Genomic DNA, 18,473 nt, shown 5'->3' on the forward strand with positions numbered 1-18,473 from the left:
ATGGAATGCACTATCACAAGTGTTGTCCAGGAGTTTCACCCTATTTTCATGATCAGTGGTTTCAAGCTGATCATAGCGGGAAAAAAATACAAATAAACACAATGCAAATAGGCTCATGATAACTCCTAAAAAGTTGGGTAGCTGAAATTCAGGACTTATATAGCAAAACTGATTCGTCACAAAGCCAATGCAACCGCCTGTTTTAAAAATGATTGGCCTACTACATGGATGGGCATTCATAAAATTCCATTGCTGGTTGACATGGTAGGCTACACCCCAGTAAGCATGAGCCGACGTCTTTATTTGGTGTTTTACAAAATGGTAGGCTTACCACATGCGGGCATTCATAAAATACAATTTCAGACGACACTGTAGGATATACCTCAGGAAGCAGGGACCGACGCTGACGCCTTTTGGACGTCTTTTTTTGTTGCAGTCCAGACCAGTCTTGAATTCCACATCCATGGACATTGGATTTTGGTCTGGTCCGAACCTGTTTGCTTTGATTTCAACGCCCACGGACATATATTTTTGGTCCGGTCTGGTCCAAATCTGAACCCATCATAGACGTCTACGTTTGGTTCAGATTTGGTCAGGTCTAGACCAGCCAAACATAGTCATCTATAAAATGACGTATTTTCAACTTTCATTCATTACCGAAAATGAATCTGATTTCAACGTTCGGAAAATATGTATTTTCAACGTCTTTTCAATGTCCTGGAAAATACGTATTTTAAACTTCCGGAAAATAGATATTTTCACCATTCATTCAGAACCTACATTTATTCCTAACATCAACGTCTGATAAATAAGTATTTTAGACATCTTTTCAACATCCTTGTGCTTACTGGGCTTATTCTAGTTTCACTGTGGGTGCTGCTTTTTGGGCTTGCTTAAAGCAGCAGAAAGGGAAGGACCAGCCCTGCTACCCCTTGACTTATTCCACATTTTGTTGTGTTACAGCCTGAATTCGAAAATGGATTCAATAGATGTTTTTCTTTCACCCATCTACACAAAATACCCCATAACGACAAAGTGAAAACACGTTTTTAGAATTGTTTGCTAATTTATTGAAAATGAAATACAGAAAGATCTCATTTACATACAGCGTAAGTATTCACACCCCTGAGTCAATACATGTCAGAATCACCTTTGGCAGCAATTACAGGCGTGAGTCTTTCTGGTTAAGTCTCTAATACATAGGTATCATACTCATTCCATGGAAGACTGAGTGTCTGCGGGTTTTCACTCCTCCCTTGTACTTGATTGATGAATTAAGGTCACTAATTACACTGAACATAAAAATAAAAACGCAACATGTAAAGTGTTGGTCCCATGTATCATGCGCTGAAATAAAAGACCCCAGAAATGTTCCATACTCACAAAAAGCTTATTTCTCGAAAATGTGAACAAATTTGTTTACATCTCTGTTAGTGAGCCTTTCTCTTTTGCCAAGACAATCCATCTACCTGACAGGTGAGGCATATCAAGAAGTTGATTAAACAGCATTATCCTTACACAGGTGCACCTTGTGCTGAGGACAATAAAAGGACACTCTGAAATGTACAGTTTTGTCACACAACACAATGCCACAGATGTCTCAAGTTTTGAAGGAGCGTGCAATTGGCATGCTGACTGCAGGAATGTCCACCAGAGCTGTTGTCACATAAGCCGCCTCCAACGTTTTTTTTTTTTTAGAGAATTTGGCAGTACGTCAAACCCGCCTCACAACCGCAGACCATGTGTAACCACACCAGCACAGGACCTCAATATCTGGCCTCTTCACCTGCTGGATCGTCTGAGACCAGTCACCCAGTCTGCTGATGAAACTGTGGGTTTGCACAACCAAATAATTTCTGCACAAACTGTCAGAAACCATCTTAGGGAAGCTCATCTGCGTGCTTGTCATCCTCACCAGGGTCTTGACCTGACTGCAGTTTGGAGTCGTAACAGTTTTCAGTAGGCAAATGTGAACCTTTGACAGCCACTGACATGCTGAAGAAGTGTGCTCTTCACGAATGAATCATGGTTTCAACGGTACCTGGCAGATGGCAGACAGCGTGTATGGCATTGTGTGGGCAAACGGTTTGCTGATATCAACGTTGTGAACAGAGTGCCCCATGGTGGCGGTGGGCTTATGGTATGGGCAGGCATAAGCTATGGACAACAAACACAATTGTATTTAATCCATGGCAATTTCAATTTCAATGCAGATACCGTGACGAGATCCTCAGGCCCATTGTCGTGCCATTCATCCACCGCCATCACCTCATGTTTCAGCATGATAATGCAAGGCCCCATGTCGCAAGAATCTTTACACAATTCCTGGAAGCTGAAAATGTCCCTGTTAGCTAGCAGCTTCTATAAAAATCCGCTAGTACTTGTGCTAATTTTGTTAGCATTTTGGTAGACACCTAATGTTATTTTTTTTGCATTTTTAGCGCAAAAAAACAGTAATACCAGTAATACCGTAAATCCCGGGATGAGAGAAGGACAGTATGACGATATGAAAATCTGGATACCGCCCAACCTTAGAGGCCACTGATTGAACAGAGATTACTGAGAGTGACCTTGTGTGTAACCCAATACCAGCCAAAACACACACGCACACAATGGCCCGCTTCTCTGTGTGTCCTACTGAGCAAAGCCTGGTCACCCTCACTGGAGCGCTACTATATACAGCCAGCCTTCACTGGGTCATTAATTATTAATATGTCGGGTCTGCTCGGCCTCTGTCTGGTCTCCTTAAGTGTAGGACACACAGCACTTACACTAAACAACATATTCCAAAGTAAAGTTATGATAGGTTAAGAGCACAGAGCATGGTGCAGAATTTCAACCTTAACATTCCTCGATACATATTGCTTGGTGTGAGGACTCCTGGCAAGAACTAATGTACTCTAAACCTGCCCTAAGGCTTAATCAATGCAGCATGAGGACATTATGAGCCTTTTACACAAGGCCTACATGACACAATATTTAGATTCACTCACCTGGTTTACCAGCCGTTTCCGCATTCAACAGCTACAGTTGAAGTCGGAAGTTTACGTACACTATTGTTGGAGTCATTAAAACTCGTTTTTCAACCACTCCACAAATTTCTTGTTAACAAACAATAGTTTTGGCAAGTCAGTTAGGACATCTACTTTGTGCAAGACACAAGCAATTTTTCAACAATTGTTTAGAGATTATTTCACTGTATCACAATTCCAGTGGATCAGAAGTTTACATACACTAAATTCCAGAAAATGATGTCATGGCTTTAGAAGCTTCTGATAGGCTAATTTACAGCATTTGAGTCAATTGGAGGTGTACCTGTGGATGTATTTCAAGGCCTACCTTCAAACTCAGTGCCTCTTTGCTTGACATCATGAGAAAATCAAAAGAAATCAGCCAAGACCTCAGAAAAAAAATTGTAGACCTCCACAAGTCTGGTTCATCCTTGGGAGCAATTTCCAAATGCCTGAAGGTACCACGTTCATCTGTATAAAGAATAGTAAGCAAGTATAAACACCATGGGATCACACAGCCGTCATACCGCTCAGGAAGGAGAGCGTTCTGTCTCCTAGAGATTAACGTACTTTGGTGCGAAAAGTGCAAATCAATCCCAGAACAACAGCAAAGGACCTTGTGAAGATGCTGGAGGAAACAGGTACAAAAGTATCTATATACACAGTAAAACGAGTCCTATATCGACATAACCTGAAAGGCCGCTCAGCAAGGAAGAAGCCACTGCTCCAAAACCACCATAAAAAAGCCAGACTACGGTTTGCAACTGCACATGGGGACAAAGATCGTACTTTTTGGAGAAATGTCCTCTGGTCTGATGAAACAAAAATAGAACTGTTTGGCCATAATGACCATTGTTATGTTTGGAGGAAAAAGGGGGAGGCTTGCAAGCCAAAGAACACCATCCCAACCGTGAAGCACGGGGGTGGCAGCATCATGTTGTGGGGGTGCTTTGCTGCAGGAGGGACTGGTGCACTTCACAAAATAGATGGCTTCATGAGGGAGGAAAATTCTGTGGATATATTGAAGCAACATCTCAAGACATCAGTCAGGAAGTTAAAGCTTGGTCGCAAATGGGTCTTCCAAATGGACAATGACCCCAAGCATACTTCCAAAGTTGTGGCAAAATGGCTTAAGGACAACAAAGTCAAGGTATTGGAGTGGCCATCACAAAGCCCTGACCTCAATCCTATAGAAAATTTGTGGGCAGATCTTAAAAAGTGTGTGCGAGCAAGGAGGCCTACAAACCTGACTCAGTTATACCAGCTCTGTCAGGAGGAATGGCCAAAATTCACCCAACTTATTGTGGGAAGCTTGTGGAAGGCTTACCCGAAACGTTTGACCCAAGTTAAACAATTTAAAGACAATGCTACCAAATACTAATTGAGTGTATGTAAACTTCTGACCCACTGGGAATGTGATGAAAGAAATAAAAGCTGAAATAAATCATTCACTCTACTATTAATCTGACATTTCACATTCTTAAAATAAAGTGGTGATCCTAACTGACCTAAAACAGGGAATTTTTACTAGGATTAAATGTCAGGAATTGTGAAAAACTGAGTTTAAATGTATTTGGCTAAGGTGTATGTAAACTTCCGACTTCAACTGTACATCCGCTCATTGCCTTACTCGGAAATACGTCAACAAGTCAGCTAATTAAATAAGCAGAAACAGACTGGCGCTCAGGCAGGCTACAGAGGTGAGGCTACATACCGATATTCACAGGGTGGTAAAGAAGGCTAGTCATGAGACCATGCGCTGAAGGGAGCCGTCTTGGCTTCTGTACTCAAGACACTGTTATTGTCCCACTATTATTATTATTATTATTATTATACTATAATAGCGTGTTAGTACAGTATTGGCAGTAGTGTCTGTCCACTCTAAGTTTACACATCTTCATTGACTTCTGAAGTTGAGCTCAAGACATATTTGTCTTTGTATTTATTAAGGCGCACAATTAGCTGCTGCAAAGTCAGCAGCTACTCTTCCTGGGGTCCAGCAACATTAAGGCAGTTATATACAATTAAAAATATTACATGACATTACATTTTCATAACACTTTTCATAACACAAGTGTGTTACCTCAGGCCACTACTCTATTATCACATGTCTACAATACAAAATCCATGTGTACGTGTGTGTAGAGTGCATGTCTTATGTGTATGTAGGTCTGTGCCTGTGTGTGTGTCTCTTCACAGTCCCCGCTGTTCCATAAGGTGTATTTTTATCTGATTCTACTGCTTGCATCAGTTACCTGATGTGGAATAGACTTCCATGTAGCCATGTCTCTTTGTAGTACGGCGCGCCTCCCATAGTCTGTTCATGACTTGGGGATTGTGAAGAGACCTTTGGTGGCATGTCAACACTTCTTACAAAAACAAGTAGTGATGAAGTCAATCGCTCCTCCACGTTGAGCCATGAGAGATTTACATGCATATTATTAATGTTAGATCTCTGTGTACATTTAAGGGCCAGCCGTGCTTCACTGTTCTGAGCCAATTGTGTGGTCAGGTGTCCCTCTGTGGCACCTGACCACACGACTGAAGTCCAGGTGCGACAAAACAAGAACCTGTAGAACCTGCCTTGTTGATAGTGTAGTTAAAAAGGCAGAGTAGCGCATTTTCTCTCCATCTTAGCTACTGTTGTATCAACATGTTTTCACCATGACAGTTTACAATCAAGGGTTAATCCAAGCAGTTTAGTCACCTCAATTTACTCAATTTACACATGATTTATTACAAGATTTAGTTGAGGTTCTGGGTTTAGTGAATGATTTGTCCCAAATACAATGCATTTCGTTTTTTTAAAAATATTTAGGACTAACTTATTCCGAGCCACTCACTCTGAAACTAACTGCAGCTCTTTGTTAAGTGTTGCAGTGATTTCACTCACTGTAGTAGCTGACGTTTATAGTTTTGAGTCATTCTCATACATAGACACACTGGTTTTACTCAAGGCTAGTTGCATGCCATTAGTAAAAATTGAACATTTTAAGGGGCCTTGACAGCTGCCCTGTGGAATTCCTGATTATACCTGGATTATGGTGGAGAGGCTTCCATTATAGAACACCATCTGTGTTCTCTTTATACACAATATAGCAGGGGGTGTAAAGCCATAACACATACGATTATCCATCAGCAGACTATGATCGCTAATTTCAAAAGCCGCACTGAAGTCAAACAAAACAGCTCCCACAATATTTTATCATCAATTTCTATCAACCAGTCAGTCATTTGTGTAAGTGCCGTGCTTGTTAAATGTCCTTCCATAAGCATGCTGAAAGTCTGTTGTCAATTTGTTTATAGTAAAATAGCATTGTATCTGGTCAAACACAATTTTTTCCAAAAGTTTACTAAGGGTTGGTAACAAGCTGATTGGTCGGCTATTTGAGCCAGTAAAGGGAGCTTTACTATTCTTGGGTAGAGGAATTACTTTTGCTTCCCTCCAAGCCTGGGGGCGCACACTTTCTAGTAGGCTTAAATTGAAGATATGGCAAATAGGAGTGGCAATATCGTCTGCTATTATCCTCAGTAATTTTCCATCCATGTTGTCAGACCCTGGTGGCTTGTCATTGTTAATAGACAACAATTTGTTCACCTCTTCCACACTCACTTTATGGAAATCAAAATTACAATGCTTTTCTTTCATAATTTGATCAGTTATACTTGGATGCGTAGTGTAAGCGTTTGTTGCTGGCATGTCATGCCTAAATTTGCTAATCTTGCCAATGAAGAAAATCCTTAAAGTAGATGAGCCTAATAGGAGACAATTTACCCTGTACTCAGCAACTCATAGTACTGCATTTACAGGGGCACACACACACACACACACACACACACACACACACACACACACACACACACACACACACACACACACACACACACACACACACACACACACACACACACACACACAGAGCTCTGTGCTTATATACAACACTCCAGAGACAAGGAGGATAAGGAGAGGATTGTGCAGCAGAGAGTAAAAATGTCAAGAACTCTCTTGGCACCCTTAAGCACAACTTAAAGTAATCTCTGGTAATGAAAAAGAACAACTCTACTTTAGAATATTATTACGTCCCATCAGACTCAATCAGACAAAAGGCTCTCTTTATTTGGCTTTCCTTGGGCTCTGCTTACATCCATGGTTTGGCAAATGTACTTTAATACTGGCAATCCGTTTGTAAATCTTCACTCAGCAGCACACATTCTTCTCTCACACAAATGCATGTACAAACACGCATTCATAAGTTCAAACTCACTTAAAATTGTCAAAGAGTTAAGCACGAAGTTCTTCCTCGGCATGAGTGAGTTTCTGCCACACACACAAATAAATGTATTAAGTAGGTTTTGATTAAGTAGCATTTCAAAAGGCCTTCAGATACTGCAAGCTTCCCTAATTACTATTCACAGTCACTGCAGCCAACAGTGACTTGCCATATTAAACACCATATCAGTTATGAGGGAGCTGTTTCTCTTTTGATCAGCTACAAGAAGGCCAAGCTAGAGGAGCCTGCAGAAGCCAGTGTAACTATGGTTACAAGAGATGAATCAGCAGCACAAGCATCAGGCCAGCAGGCAGCAACAGGAAACATGCAGGATGTGGCAGTAGTAGACACGGGACACCTGCTATTGCAGAGCAGCGTACACTGGGCCAGGGAAGCAGGAGGGTGTGTGAAAGGAACAGGTGATTGGTACAGGACTGAAAGACAGGGAGCATCAGTTGGCACAGGAACAATGTGAAGGATGCCTTTATGTCTACATCATAGTGATGAGTGGAATATCATCAGCCACACCTACAAAGCACAGGTTCAGTCACAAAGCTGCATATTACAATACACAACTTAAAAAGCAGTAAATAGTCAAAGCCACACCCACAAAGCACAACGTGTGCAGTTCAAGTGTCCAATCACAAAGCCGCATGGTACAAGCCACACCTAGAAAAGCAGCAAAGGTCAAAAGCAGCACAACCACAAAACCTGCAAGGAGTAAAGCCACGAGTCACAACCACAAACTAAACAGGAACTAGAGCACCATGAATGGAGAAGTGAATGAGGTACATGGATGGCGATTGCAGGGAAAATAAGAAAATAAAACAAGGTTACAGGAATGGACAGTCTGGCCCCAGGTCTGTTTCTTTATGCTGTATTTGTCAGCTCCTATGGCTGTCATACAAAAACATGCTGGTTGATCTGGGACCGGGCTAGTATGAATGAGGCTGCAAGCACAAAACAAACACAAAAACAAGATGGCGGCAGCCAGCCGGGAGGGTCACCCAACCATTCACGGTTATGGATGGAGGTGACAGGTATGAATGGTAGCGGAACTGAAGTCAAGAGGTGGCAGGCATGTGACATCTGATGGAGGGTGTGGTTTGGGATGGGGTGTCATGGATAGATGGAGGGTTGATGGGTATGTGTCGGGGGCAGAAAGCAGCAGGGAGCATCAACAACAGGGCTCACAAAAGCAGGGGTAACACTGCAAATCACAGGGTAGCAAGGGGGCCAAGTGGCTGAGGCAGCATTGAGTGGGTGGATCAGCAATGCAGCAAATTCGGCAAGGCGGCCAGGATAGGAAGCTCACAATAATACAGCTCACAACATCCATCCATAGATAGACCCACAGCTTCCAGCCTGGAACAGACCCTCTTCCTCTGACCAAAATAGCCCAGCCAGAGCCTCTCTCCTCTGGGGTCAACAGCCCAGCGCTATGGGGGGGGGGGATAGTGGGTGTCTGATGGCGTAGTCGGCAGCGATTAGCAGTGGGCCTACCTGGGGAGGTGGCGTCTCCGTCCAGAAGGTTGTCGTCCTCGGAGGTGTGGAAGTCCATGACGACCCCGGCGCCATCCAGCAGCTCCTCGTCACTGCTGGCACTGGCAATGCTGTTGTAGCTGTTCCTGTAGTAGCCCTTCCTGTTGAAGAGCTGCTCCGACTCCATTTAGCTACGTGCTACGCAGGCAGTGCCCTGCGTGGGAACACAAACACACTCTCAGATCACAGGGCTGGGCACTGGAGATGCTGTTGTAGCTGTTTCTGTGGTAGCCATTTAAGTCATTTAGCCCCTGTTGAACTTGAGCTGCTGGAAAACACACAGAGCCACATACACTCAGGCAGACAGGAAAGTCCACAGCCCAGCCTGGCTGTATCCAGAAGGCGGAATTAAGTGTGGGTAAGGTTTCCGTTTCAGATTCGTTCTGATTCCCGAACCTCGTTACCAGCCTTGCGGCAGGGTCGTTTCTGGTTGGTGATGGAGGATGGAAAGAAGGGCGGAAGAAGGGAAAAGGAAGGAAGGAGGAGGGTCATTAGGACACATGATGAGTGTGAGATGTCAAACCCAGACACTTCACTAAAGAGGAAGGCGGAGGTGACACAGAAGTAGCAGTAAACTCATCAGCTGTGTCCCTTCTGTCAGCATGGAGGACTGTGATGATGGAGGACCCCGGTGGTGAACATCCTCAGGCCTATGCTGTGAAAAATGTGTATCAATACCTCTGTCTGACATAAACACAAACCATTTATGTGTGGGAAGAACCAGCCAGTAGTGTTTATGTCTATTTTTAGTTTGGGGATTAGGATGAACAGAGTGATGCTGATTGAGAACAAAATAGTAGAGCACACTAACCTCACTCTTTCCCCCCTGGTGGAAGCAGGGGCAAACAAAACCTAGTCCAGAACCATAGAGGAAGGGGGATACACCAAAACCTTTGCTAGATCAAAAACGATGGCCTAGCTCAGGGTTTTCTCTGGATCAAAAAGGGGCTTAGGTGGTGGGCGTGGCAGGAGGGCGCGGCTGAAGTTTAGAGCCCCCATTTTGGTGGTGTAGACACATTTTTAAGCCAATTTACTGCAATTTTACAAATTTCTCCATGGACCAGAGATATTTTCTTGCAGTTTTAAAGTAAAATTCTTGTAATTCTACACATTTTGCCATGCAGCTGAGAAAACATTTAGCCGTTTTAAAGCCAATTTCTTGCAATTCTATGCATTTTGCCATTGCTAATGCTGTGTTCTTTTGCTCAAACATAATAACAAAATCTATACTGCTAAATTCATTGTTTTTGGAATTTTCTATTCTCCTTGACAGCTTTTATTTTGGTGATTGTTAGTTCTCAAAGACTATATTATTTGAAAATATATAGGTCCATTATCTTTTCTACATACTTTATATTTGGTTTTAGTAGTTTAAGTTAACACTGAAAGCATTTCTTCATCCAGAAAATGTATTTCACTGTTTGGACTTACAGTTGAAGTCGGAAGTTTACATACACCTTAGACAAATACATTAAACTCAGTTTTTCACAATTCCTGACATTTAATCCTAGTAAAAATGCCCTGTTTTAGGTCAGTTAGGATCACCACTTCATTTTAAGAATGTGAAATATCAGAATAATCGTAGAGAAAATGATTTATTTCAGCTTTTATTTTTTTCATCACATTCCCAGTGGGTCAGAAGTTTACATACACTGAATTAGTATTTGGTAGCATTGCTTTTAAATTGTTTAACTTTGATCAAACGTTTCGGGTAAGCCTTCCACAAGCTTCCCACAATAAATTGGGTGAATTTTGGCCCATTCCTCCTGACAGAGCTGGTGTAACTGAGTCAGGTTTGTAGGCCTCCTTGCTCGCACACACTTTTTCAGTTCTGCCCACAAATTTTCTATAGGATTGAGGTCAGGGCTTTGTGAAGGCCACTCCAATACCTTGACTTTGTTGTCCTTAAGCCATTTTGCCACAACTTTGGAAGTATGCTTGGGGTCATGGTCCATTTGGAAGACCCATTTGCGACCAAGCTTTAACATCCTAACTGATGTCTTGAGATGTTGCTTCAATATATCCACAGAATTTTCCTTCCTCATAAAGCCATCTATTTTGTGAAGTGCACCAGTCCCTCCTGCAGCAAAGCACCCCCACAACATGATGCTGCCACCCCCGTGCTTCACGGTTGGGATGGTGTTCTTCGGCTTGCAAGCCTCCCCCTTTTTCCTCCAAACATAACGAAGGTCATTATGGCCAAACAGTTCTATTTTTGTTTCATCAGACCGGAGGACATTTCTCAAAAAAGTACGATCTCTGTCCCCAAGTGCAGTTGCAAACTGTAGTCTGGCTTTTTTAATGGCAGTTTTGGAGCAGTGCCTTCTTCTTTGCTGAGCGGCCTTTCTGGTTATGTCGATATAGGACTTGTTTTACTGTGGATATAGATACTTTTGTACCTGTTTCCTCCAGCATCTTCACAAGGTCCTTTGCTGTTGTTCTGGGATTGATTTGCACTTTTCGCACCAAAGTACATTCATCCCTAGGAGACAGAACGCGTCCCCTTCCTGAGCAGTATGGCGGCTGCGTGGTCCCATGGTGTTTATACTTGCATACTATTGTTTGTATAGATGAACGTAGTACCTTCATGCGTTTCAAAATTGCTCCCAAGAATGAGCCAGACTTGTGGAGGTCTACAATTTTTTTTCTGAGGTCTTGGCTGATTTCTTTTGATTTTCCGATGATGTCAAGCAAAGAGGCACTGAGTTTGAAGGTAGACCTTGAAATACATCCACAGGTACACCTCCAATTTAATCAAATGATGTAAATTAGCCTATCAGAAGCTTTTAAAGCCATGACATCATTTTCTGGAATTTTCCAAGCTGTTTAAAGGCACAGTCAACTTAGTGTATGTAAACTTCTGATCCACTGGAATTGTGATACAGTGAAATAATCTGTCTGTAAACAATTGTTGAAAAATTGCTTGTGTCATGCACAAAGTAGATGTCCTATCCGACTTGCCAAAACTATAGTTTGTTAACAAGAAATTTGTGGAGTGGTTGAAAAATGAGTTTTAATGACTCCAACCTAAGTGTATGTAAACGCTTAGGTGGCCCATCCGAGGATGTCAATGGCAGAAAACCCCCTGCTAGCTACTAGCTAGCCAATGTGACTGTGAATAAGCGGGTTAATGATTCTTCTAACAATGGTTTCTGGTCTTACCTAGCAAGAGGTGATCTTTTTCTACATGATAAAAAAAAATGCTAGGCCTATGAGATGAAATGGAGGCAGGATGAGCTAATGATATGTCTGAATCACGTAGAGTAACTTAATATAACTGTGTATCATCATCATACTACAATCCCGACCCAGAGCGATGAGAACTAAATGAATCCTAAAGTGAACAGTACTAAATCAAACGGCAGGCATCAATTGATTTCACCTATATATGAGTCACCAACTTACAGCCAGAGAGCCTGAACCCATTATACAGGGATATTGTTTTGATATACTCCTTTACTTTAGAGTAACTGACTGTAGCCCGTATCCTCGATTTAATTCCCTGCTCTGATAACTTATTGTCGACTGTCTGGCAGTGGTATCACTCTTATGGGGAGATTAGGAATTCTCCCAGAGTCCATGGATAGTGTAGTATAAGTATCCTCTCTCGACAGAGAAATGGAAGTCCCACAAGTCATGAGCTCATAATGACAGGAAGAAATAGAGTCAAAACCCTTCTAGGCTTCCTCCCGTTTCATTTACACTCATCAACGTTCAACAATGAAAGCAAAAGGACATGATAGTGTCACTGATGTCACTACAGCTTATGTTCCATTCAAGTATAGGAATCTTGCAGGGCTCCCGAGTGGCACAGCCGTCTAAGGCACTGCATCTCAGTGCTAGAGGTGTCACTACAGACCCTGGTTCGATTCCAGGCTGTATCACAACCGGCCGTGATTGGGAGTCCCATAAGGCGGCGCACAATTGACCCAACGTCGTCCAGGTTAGGGTTTTGACGGGGTAGGTCATCATTGTAAATAAGAATTTGTTCTTAACTAACTTGCCTGGTTAAATACAACAACTCTGTGACCACTACAATGTGAGAGAGACACGCATCATTTTCTCATATTTCCTCCCCCCCAATCCTAAACAGCACATCCCTAGGTGTCTATGGAGGAGAAAGCGTACCAGAGACTAGAGAGCCTACATTTCACAAGCCTGGTCTCATAGCTTTACATACAGTAACTAACTCTTCATGCCATAGACCAACAGACTGGACTGGACCACTAGCCTAACAGCTTCCCCTCTCACCTTGAATAAAGAAATCCCTTTGAGCTGTATTCAATTAAAGCAGGAAATTCTATTCTGTTTGTTTTTAGGAGGAATGCCAACAAGTCCAAGAGCGCTCTTGTTCTTGGTTAACAAGTGTGAGCCTTTTTCAACCTCCATCTTGGCAACAGTTACTGTGGTCATGAGCTTGCTAGGCCCAGTGCCCACCAAGCTGTGAACACGCTCAGCAGGAGTTTCAACTCTCAAGAAGACAAAAACTTAAGATGACCTAGGTCATTCCGAGTGGAAATTTAACAAAAATCGCAATTAGAATGTTGTATTCCCTGAATTGTGGTACAAAGAAATGGTAGGCTATTTGACGGAAAAATCTTTGACATTTACAGAATAACACTGCTGGAGTTTGAACTGTCTGTTCCCACCCAGTCTGGAGAAGTGTCTAGTCTGTTCCTCTGTTCTCTCACTTCTTCTCCACAAGGTTGAGGTGAAGCCGTGAACGATTTGGTAAAACTACAAAACTAAACTAAAACGACAGGAGGCTTCAGCACAGACGAGGAGAAAGTGGGTTTATTTAGTGTCAGAACCAGCCTGACGTGACCGACCGAAAGGGTGTGAAATGATCAATCTTAAATAGGCTAAGAATTGTTATAGACTCACATGCAACCGATATCCGATACATGAAGTTTCTCACTGCAAAGCAAGGCTACGGTTTCAATGAGGAACGAAGCAATTAGGCTGAATTTGAGAGGAATATTACTTTATAAAACAGCTCCTACGAAGGATACATAATCCCTATCAATTTTCACCCTGACATTTGAGAATAGATGTGTTTGAATTACATTTACATTTTAGTCATTTAGCAGACGCTCTTATCCAGAGCGACTTACAGTAGTGAGTGCATACATTTTCATACATTATTTTTTTTTTCCCATACTGGTCCCCCATGGGAATCAAACCCACAACCCTGGCGTTGCAAACACCATGCTCTACCAACTGAGCCACACGGGACCGTGTGGGAAAGCGTTATCTGAGGTGCCAAAACGAGCCAGGCCTGGCAATGACAGTTACACAACTTATTAGAGCCAGGACGATACCAGTATCGCAATATTTTTTACATGACAAAAATGAAAACACGAAGCAGGTCAAACTCTGTGGTCCTTTAAACCCTGCTTTATGTAAAAATATTGGGTGCTTTCGCTTGGGAAATAAACAAACGTGACTCTGGATGACAACATAATGATGTTTCTTTCCAACATTTGGGCTCTTTTCCTAAAGAAGTTAAAATCGCCTTCGTGTTTTGCTTCCTTGCCACGGTACTTACGAGTATCACAATACTGGTATCGTCCTGGCCCCACAACTTATAAAGCAGGAGAGAGAGTGGGCCTCTTCTTTCAGTAGTCAAGGACCTAGATGTTGCCAGGGGAAACTGTTGCTGGGATATGACTCAGCGTTTTTGCCTGCCCCTCAGTGATATGATCACACCTCCTGTAAGGCAGCATCACCACTGCCAACACCACAGATTGACACACCTCCAAAACAACTATTTTTTTTCAATTACAGTTACTTTCTACATTACCTCCGCCACTTATACACCTCAACTGCATCGATCCCCAATCCTACCTACTGTCCCGTGTGGCTCAGTTGGTAGAGCATGGTGTTTGCAACGCCAGGGTTGTGGGTTCGATTCCCACGGGGGGCCAGTATGAAAAAAATAGAGGGGAAAAAAATGTATGAAAATGTATGCTTTCACTACTGTAAGTCGCTCTGGATAAGAGCGTCTGCTAAACGACTAAAATGTAAATAATCCATTTACTAGGGTGTAGGAACGCAATAATGTCAAACTGAAAGTTGTGAAAAACCTCAAACAAAAACTGCACATCTTAGGAGTCAGACCATGGTGAGGCACCGTCCTCAGGCCGTTCTGTCTATCCTTAAGCAGAAAGACCTGTCGGCCCAAAAGGAGACCTGCTAGCACAACGGAAGAAACAGAGGAAGAGCTTACTTTGAGAGCTGACCAAGCAACAAACAAAAAAATGGCGGCCAAGTCTTGAGAAATATACCAGACCAGTGCCATTTCTAAGAAAAATGGCAGGAACTTGTGTTGTGACATTGTAGAAGTAAGAAGGGGAAAAAATTAAGATTCTTGAATAAGAGGTCAGCACTGTCACAGATGGAACACAGAATATGGACATTAATATTGTCCCTAAAATACCATGAATAAATGCCCGGCACCTAAATAATAAAAAGAGTCTCGGCAGAGAAAGCTAAGAGTATATATTTTGGCACCCCTCTCTCTCTCTCTCTGCGCCCCTCTCTCTGCGCCTCCCTCCCTCTCGCTGCCTCCCTCCGCCTCTCTGCCTCTCTCTGCCTGCCTCCCTCTATCTGCCTGCCTCCTTCTCTCTGCCTGCCTCGCTCCCTCTCTCTCTGCCTGCCTCCCTCCCTCCCTCTCCTCCTCTCTCTGCCTCCCTCTCACTCTCTGCCTCCCTCTCACTCTCTCTCTGCCTGCCTGCCTCCCTCTCTCCCTCTCTCTGCCTCGCTCCCTCCCTCTCCTCCTCTCTCTGCCTCCCTCTCCCTGTCTCTCTCCCTCTCTCTCTCGCTCTCTGCCTCCCTCTCTCGCTCTCTGCGCCTCCCTGCCTCCCTCTCTCTCTTTGCCTCCCTCTCTCGCCCTCTGCCTCCCTCTGCCTCCCTCTCTCTCTTTGCCTGCCTCTCTCTCTGTCCATTGATGTTGATTTTTAGACCGGTTCGGACCGTTCTAGATTTCAACGTCTACAGACATTGATTTTTGGTCCAGTGAATACCGGCCTTGATTTGCCCTAACCATAGACGTCCAAGATTGGTGACCGGACCAAATCTGAATCAATCATAGACATCTGTGTTTCACAAGTTTGGACAGCTTAGTACAATACAGTGAAACAGTAGAGTACAGTACAGTAAAAAAAAGTTGAGTACATTTTAGTACAGTAGAACACACTAGAGGAGTACTGTATAATGTATTGTATTTTACTGTACTATACTCTACTGTGATGTGTTGTACTGTACTGTACTCTACTGTGATGTCCAAACTTGTGAAACATAGACATCTATGATTGGTTCAGATTTGATCCAGTCCAGACAAACCAAATTTGGTCTTGTTTAGGGGGCGGAGCTCATTAGAATAATAGCCAGCGTGTAGTATAATACCCAAATATGCAAAAGAAGGATATCGCATATTTCTAACTTTGTTTACCTATTCAGGATACATCACCATGAAGAGAATGATATTTCTATCCATAATTATGAACTTCTGTGTAGTGACAGATCAGGGACCCATGATGTAATTCTGTTACTGTAAGTCTGTTACCAGGTGTAAATCTACAGCACTTACTGTAGTTCAATAACCAAAATAGATTACATATTCAGTTAGGGTGTCGTGCCATAGCTGACAGCCCATTCTTTCTTTAGACATCTTTGATTAGATATTTCAGAGTTTTTGGAAAATGTGGTTGCGTAAAAAAAAAGGGAGATTTTACTGTAAATCTGTTACCAAACTTCTGTTACCAAAATCTGCACAGTTCTTCCAGTAGATGTGTTTTTGTGAAATGTTCTGTGTAAATTGTTCAAAGTAGTCCTTGTGAATAGAGTTGTACGGTTTGTTAAACTTTAAAATCAATGGTTTTTGGTTGGCATACATTTTAAAGTGAAAAATCTGAGTCTAGCGTAATTCCGTTATCGTGGAATTGCCCCTAACCTAAATTAATCCATAATAGGACTGTATGTCGCTCTGCATACATCACTAAATGTAGGCTACCACCCTCCAATGAACATCCCAAATAAGTGAGTCTAGAGATACATTGGTGAAATGGTTGGATAGTCCAACAGTAGCCAATGTGATTTGATATGTAGCTGCACGGAGAAAATGAATTTGAGCAGAAACTAGACCATTCACTGATTTACCCTAAAAAAAAAAGCAACTTTTCAACCAAAGCAATTGTAAGACCTGTGGTCCTTTCCTGTTGCTCATATAAAACGCCAATGTACGCCCCATTCACCCTAACAACATATTTTATGTATAACACAGCTCATACATGCCACTCAGATGGTTATGATACGGTAATAATCACAATGATACATAGGACTATGTATTGAAGAGAAAATACATTTCACATTATGCAATATGTTCACATACATTTATGCCATAAAATCTGCATGTAATACAAACTATATGCATCTCCCCTTTACTGTGTAAGGTGACGTGCCTCTAAACAAACATGAAAATGAACATTTCCACTGCCTGTCACGCGCCTTTCTGATGTATCATGGTGCCATGACATTGTTGCTAGCTAGCTAGCTAGGGCAGTAGCTAGGGGCTTTCTGGATGATACAACGAACGTTACAGCTGACACCATCCTACATTTAACATACAAAATGCAGCCAGCTAGTTTCAACCACAAATAAGTACGGCGGATAAAGGATAAATGTCTTGTAGTGTAACATAGTTACTAGAATGTAGCTAAATAAGCTAGTAGCTAGTTAGCCAACTACGACTGACAGGGGCTCGAGAGCTCATTTTTAAATGTCAGTTACCGTTAGTTGGCTGAGGGTGGCCTGATTCGATTTAGATGCAACTACACCATTTGGCATGATGAATTTCACAAAGTGATTTGTTGTTGTACGCATAACTGACCAGTCAGGATCCACTACAAATGCACCATACGCTGAATATGTGCAACATAATGGTGAAAATGATCACCTACCGTCCAGCATGCATGACGAAATGAGCACCTGTGTTCAGATAAAAAAAATGTTCATAGATACGATGGTGGCCTTGGTGGGTAAAATATTAACTTTACCATCAAACGTTGTGCACCAGCGACATCACATACCTTTTCGATGCCGCTATTCCACCCTGGACAAAACGAATCATCCTTTTCTTGAGTTTCTACAAAAATATATTTGACATTCTCCCCATGATGTTTTTTTTCTGTCCCATTCCTGTGTCAATGACGTTTACTTCCGGTTTCAAGATCTCCCACCCCAAGGAGCGCGAAATGGGGACAAGGAGCCTGGACAGAACATATTTTTATTTTAATAACGTGCAATAAAACATTATAAATTAGAAGTAGCCAAAATTTGGCTCCTTGAAATTGGATTGGCAATAATAAGAGTGCAACATTTGACATTTTAAGTAAAGATCGTATGACAAGATTTCTTTCAGCAAAGGATTTTTGCCCTATATAATACTATTACATAAAATTATTAAACGATTATCTTATATCCATGTCCACAGCCATAATAGGACGCGTTTGCTGAACATACAAGTACAAATTAAACACCCCCTGGGGGATTAATAAAGTATATTTTTTCCATGGACTACTTGTGGGTGGCGTTTTGACTCTACAACAAAAAACTAATGCATTAGGTTTTGGCACTGTTGTTATCCATG

At 42.3% G+C, this 18,473-nt stretch overlaps 1 protein-coding gene across 5 annotated transcripts in view; it reads right to left on the reverse strand.

The window, feature by feature from the left end:
- Positions 1-18,059, reverse strand: part of clcn3 (chloride channel 3) — a 75,058-nt gene extending 56,999 nt beyond the window's left edge. For 3 of the 5 annotated variants that reach the window (XM_014206962.2, XM_014206958.2, XM_014206959.2), the window contains exons 1-2: positions 17,914-18,035; positions 8,786-8,978 (exon numbers count right to left, since the gene is read on the reverse strand). In XM_014206962.2, the coding sequence (XP_014062437.1) occupies positions 8,786-8,951 (166 nt within the window). In that variant the 5' untranslated portion in view covers positions 8,952-8,978; positions 17,914-18,035. Of the gene's footprint in view, positions 1-8,785; positions 8,979-17,913 lie in introns of all 5 variants that reach the window. The other 2 variants (XM_014206955.2, XM_014206960.2) reach the window with 2 other exon arrangements.
- Between the last annotated feature and the right edge of the window lie 414 nt (positions 18,060-18,473).

This window comes from Salmo salar, chromosome ssa07 (genome assembly GCF_905237065.1).
Source record: "Salmo salar chromosome ssa07, Ssal_v3.1, whole genome shotgun sequence".
In the NCBI taxonomy this organism is placed as follows: Eukaryota; Metazoa; Chordata; class Actinopteri; order Salmoniformes; family Salmonidae; genus Salmo; species Salmo salar.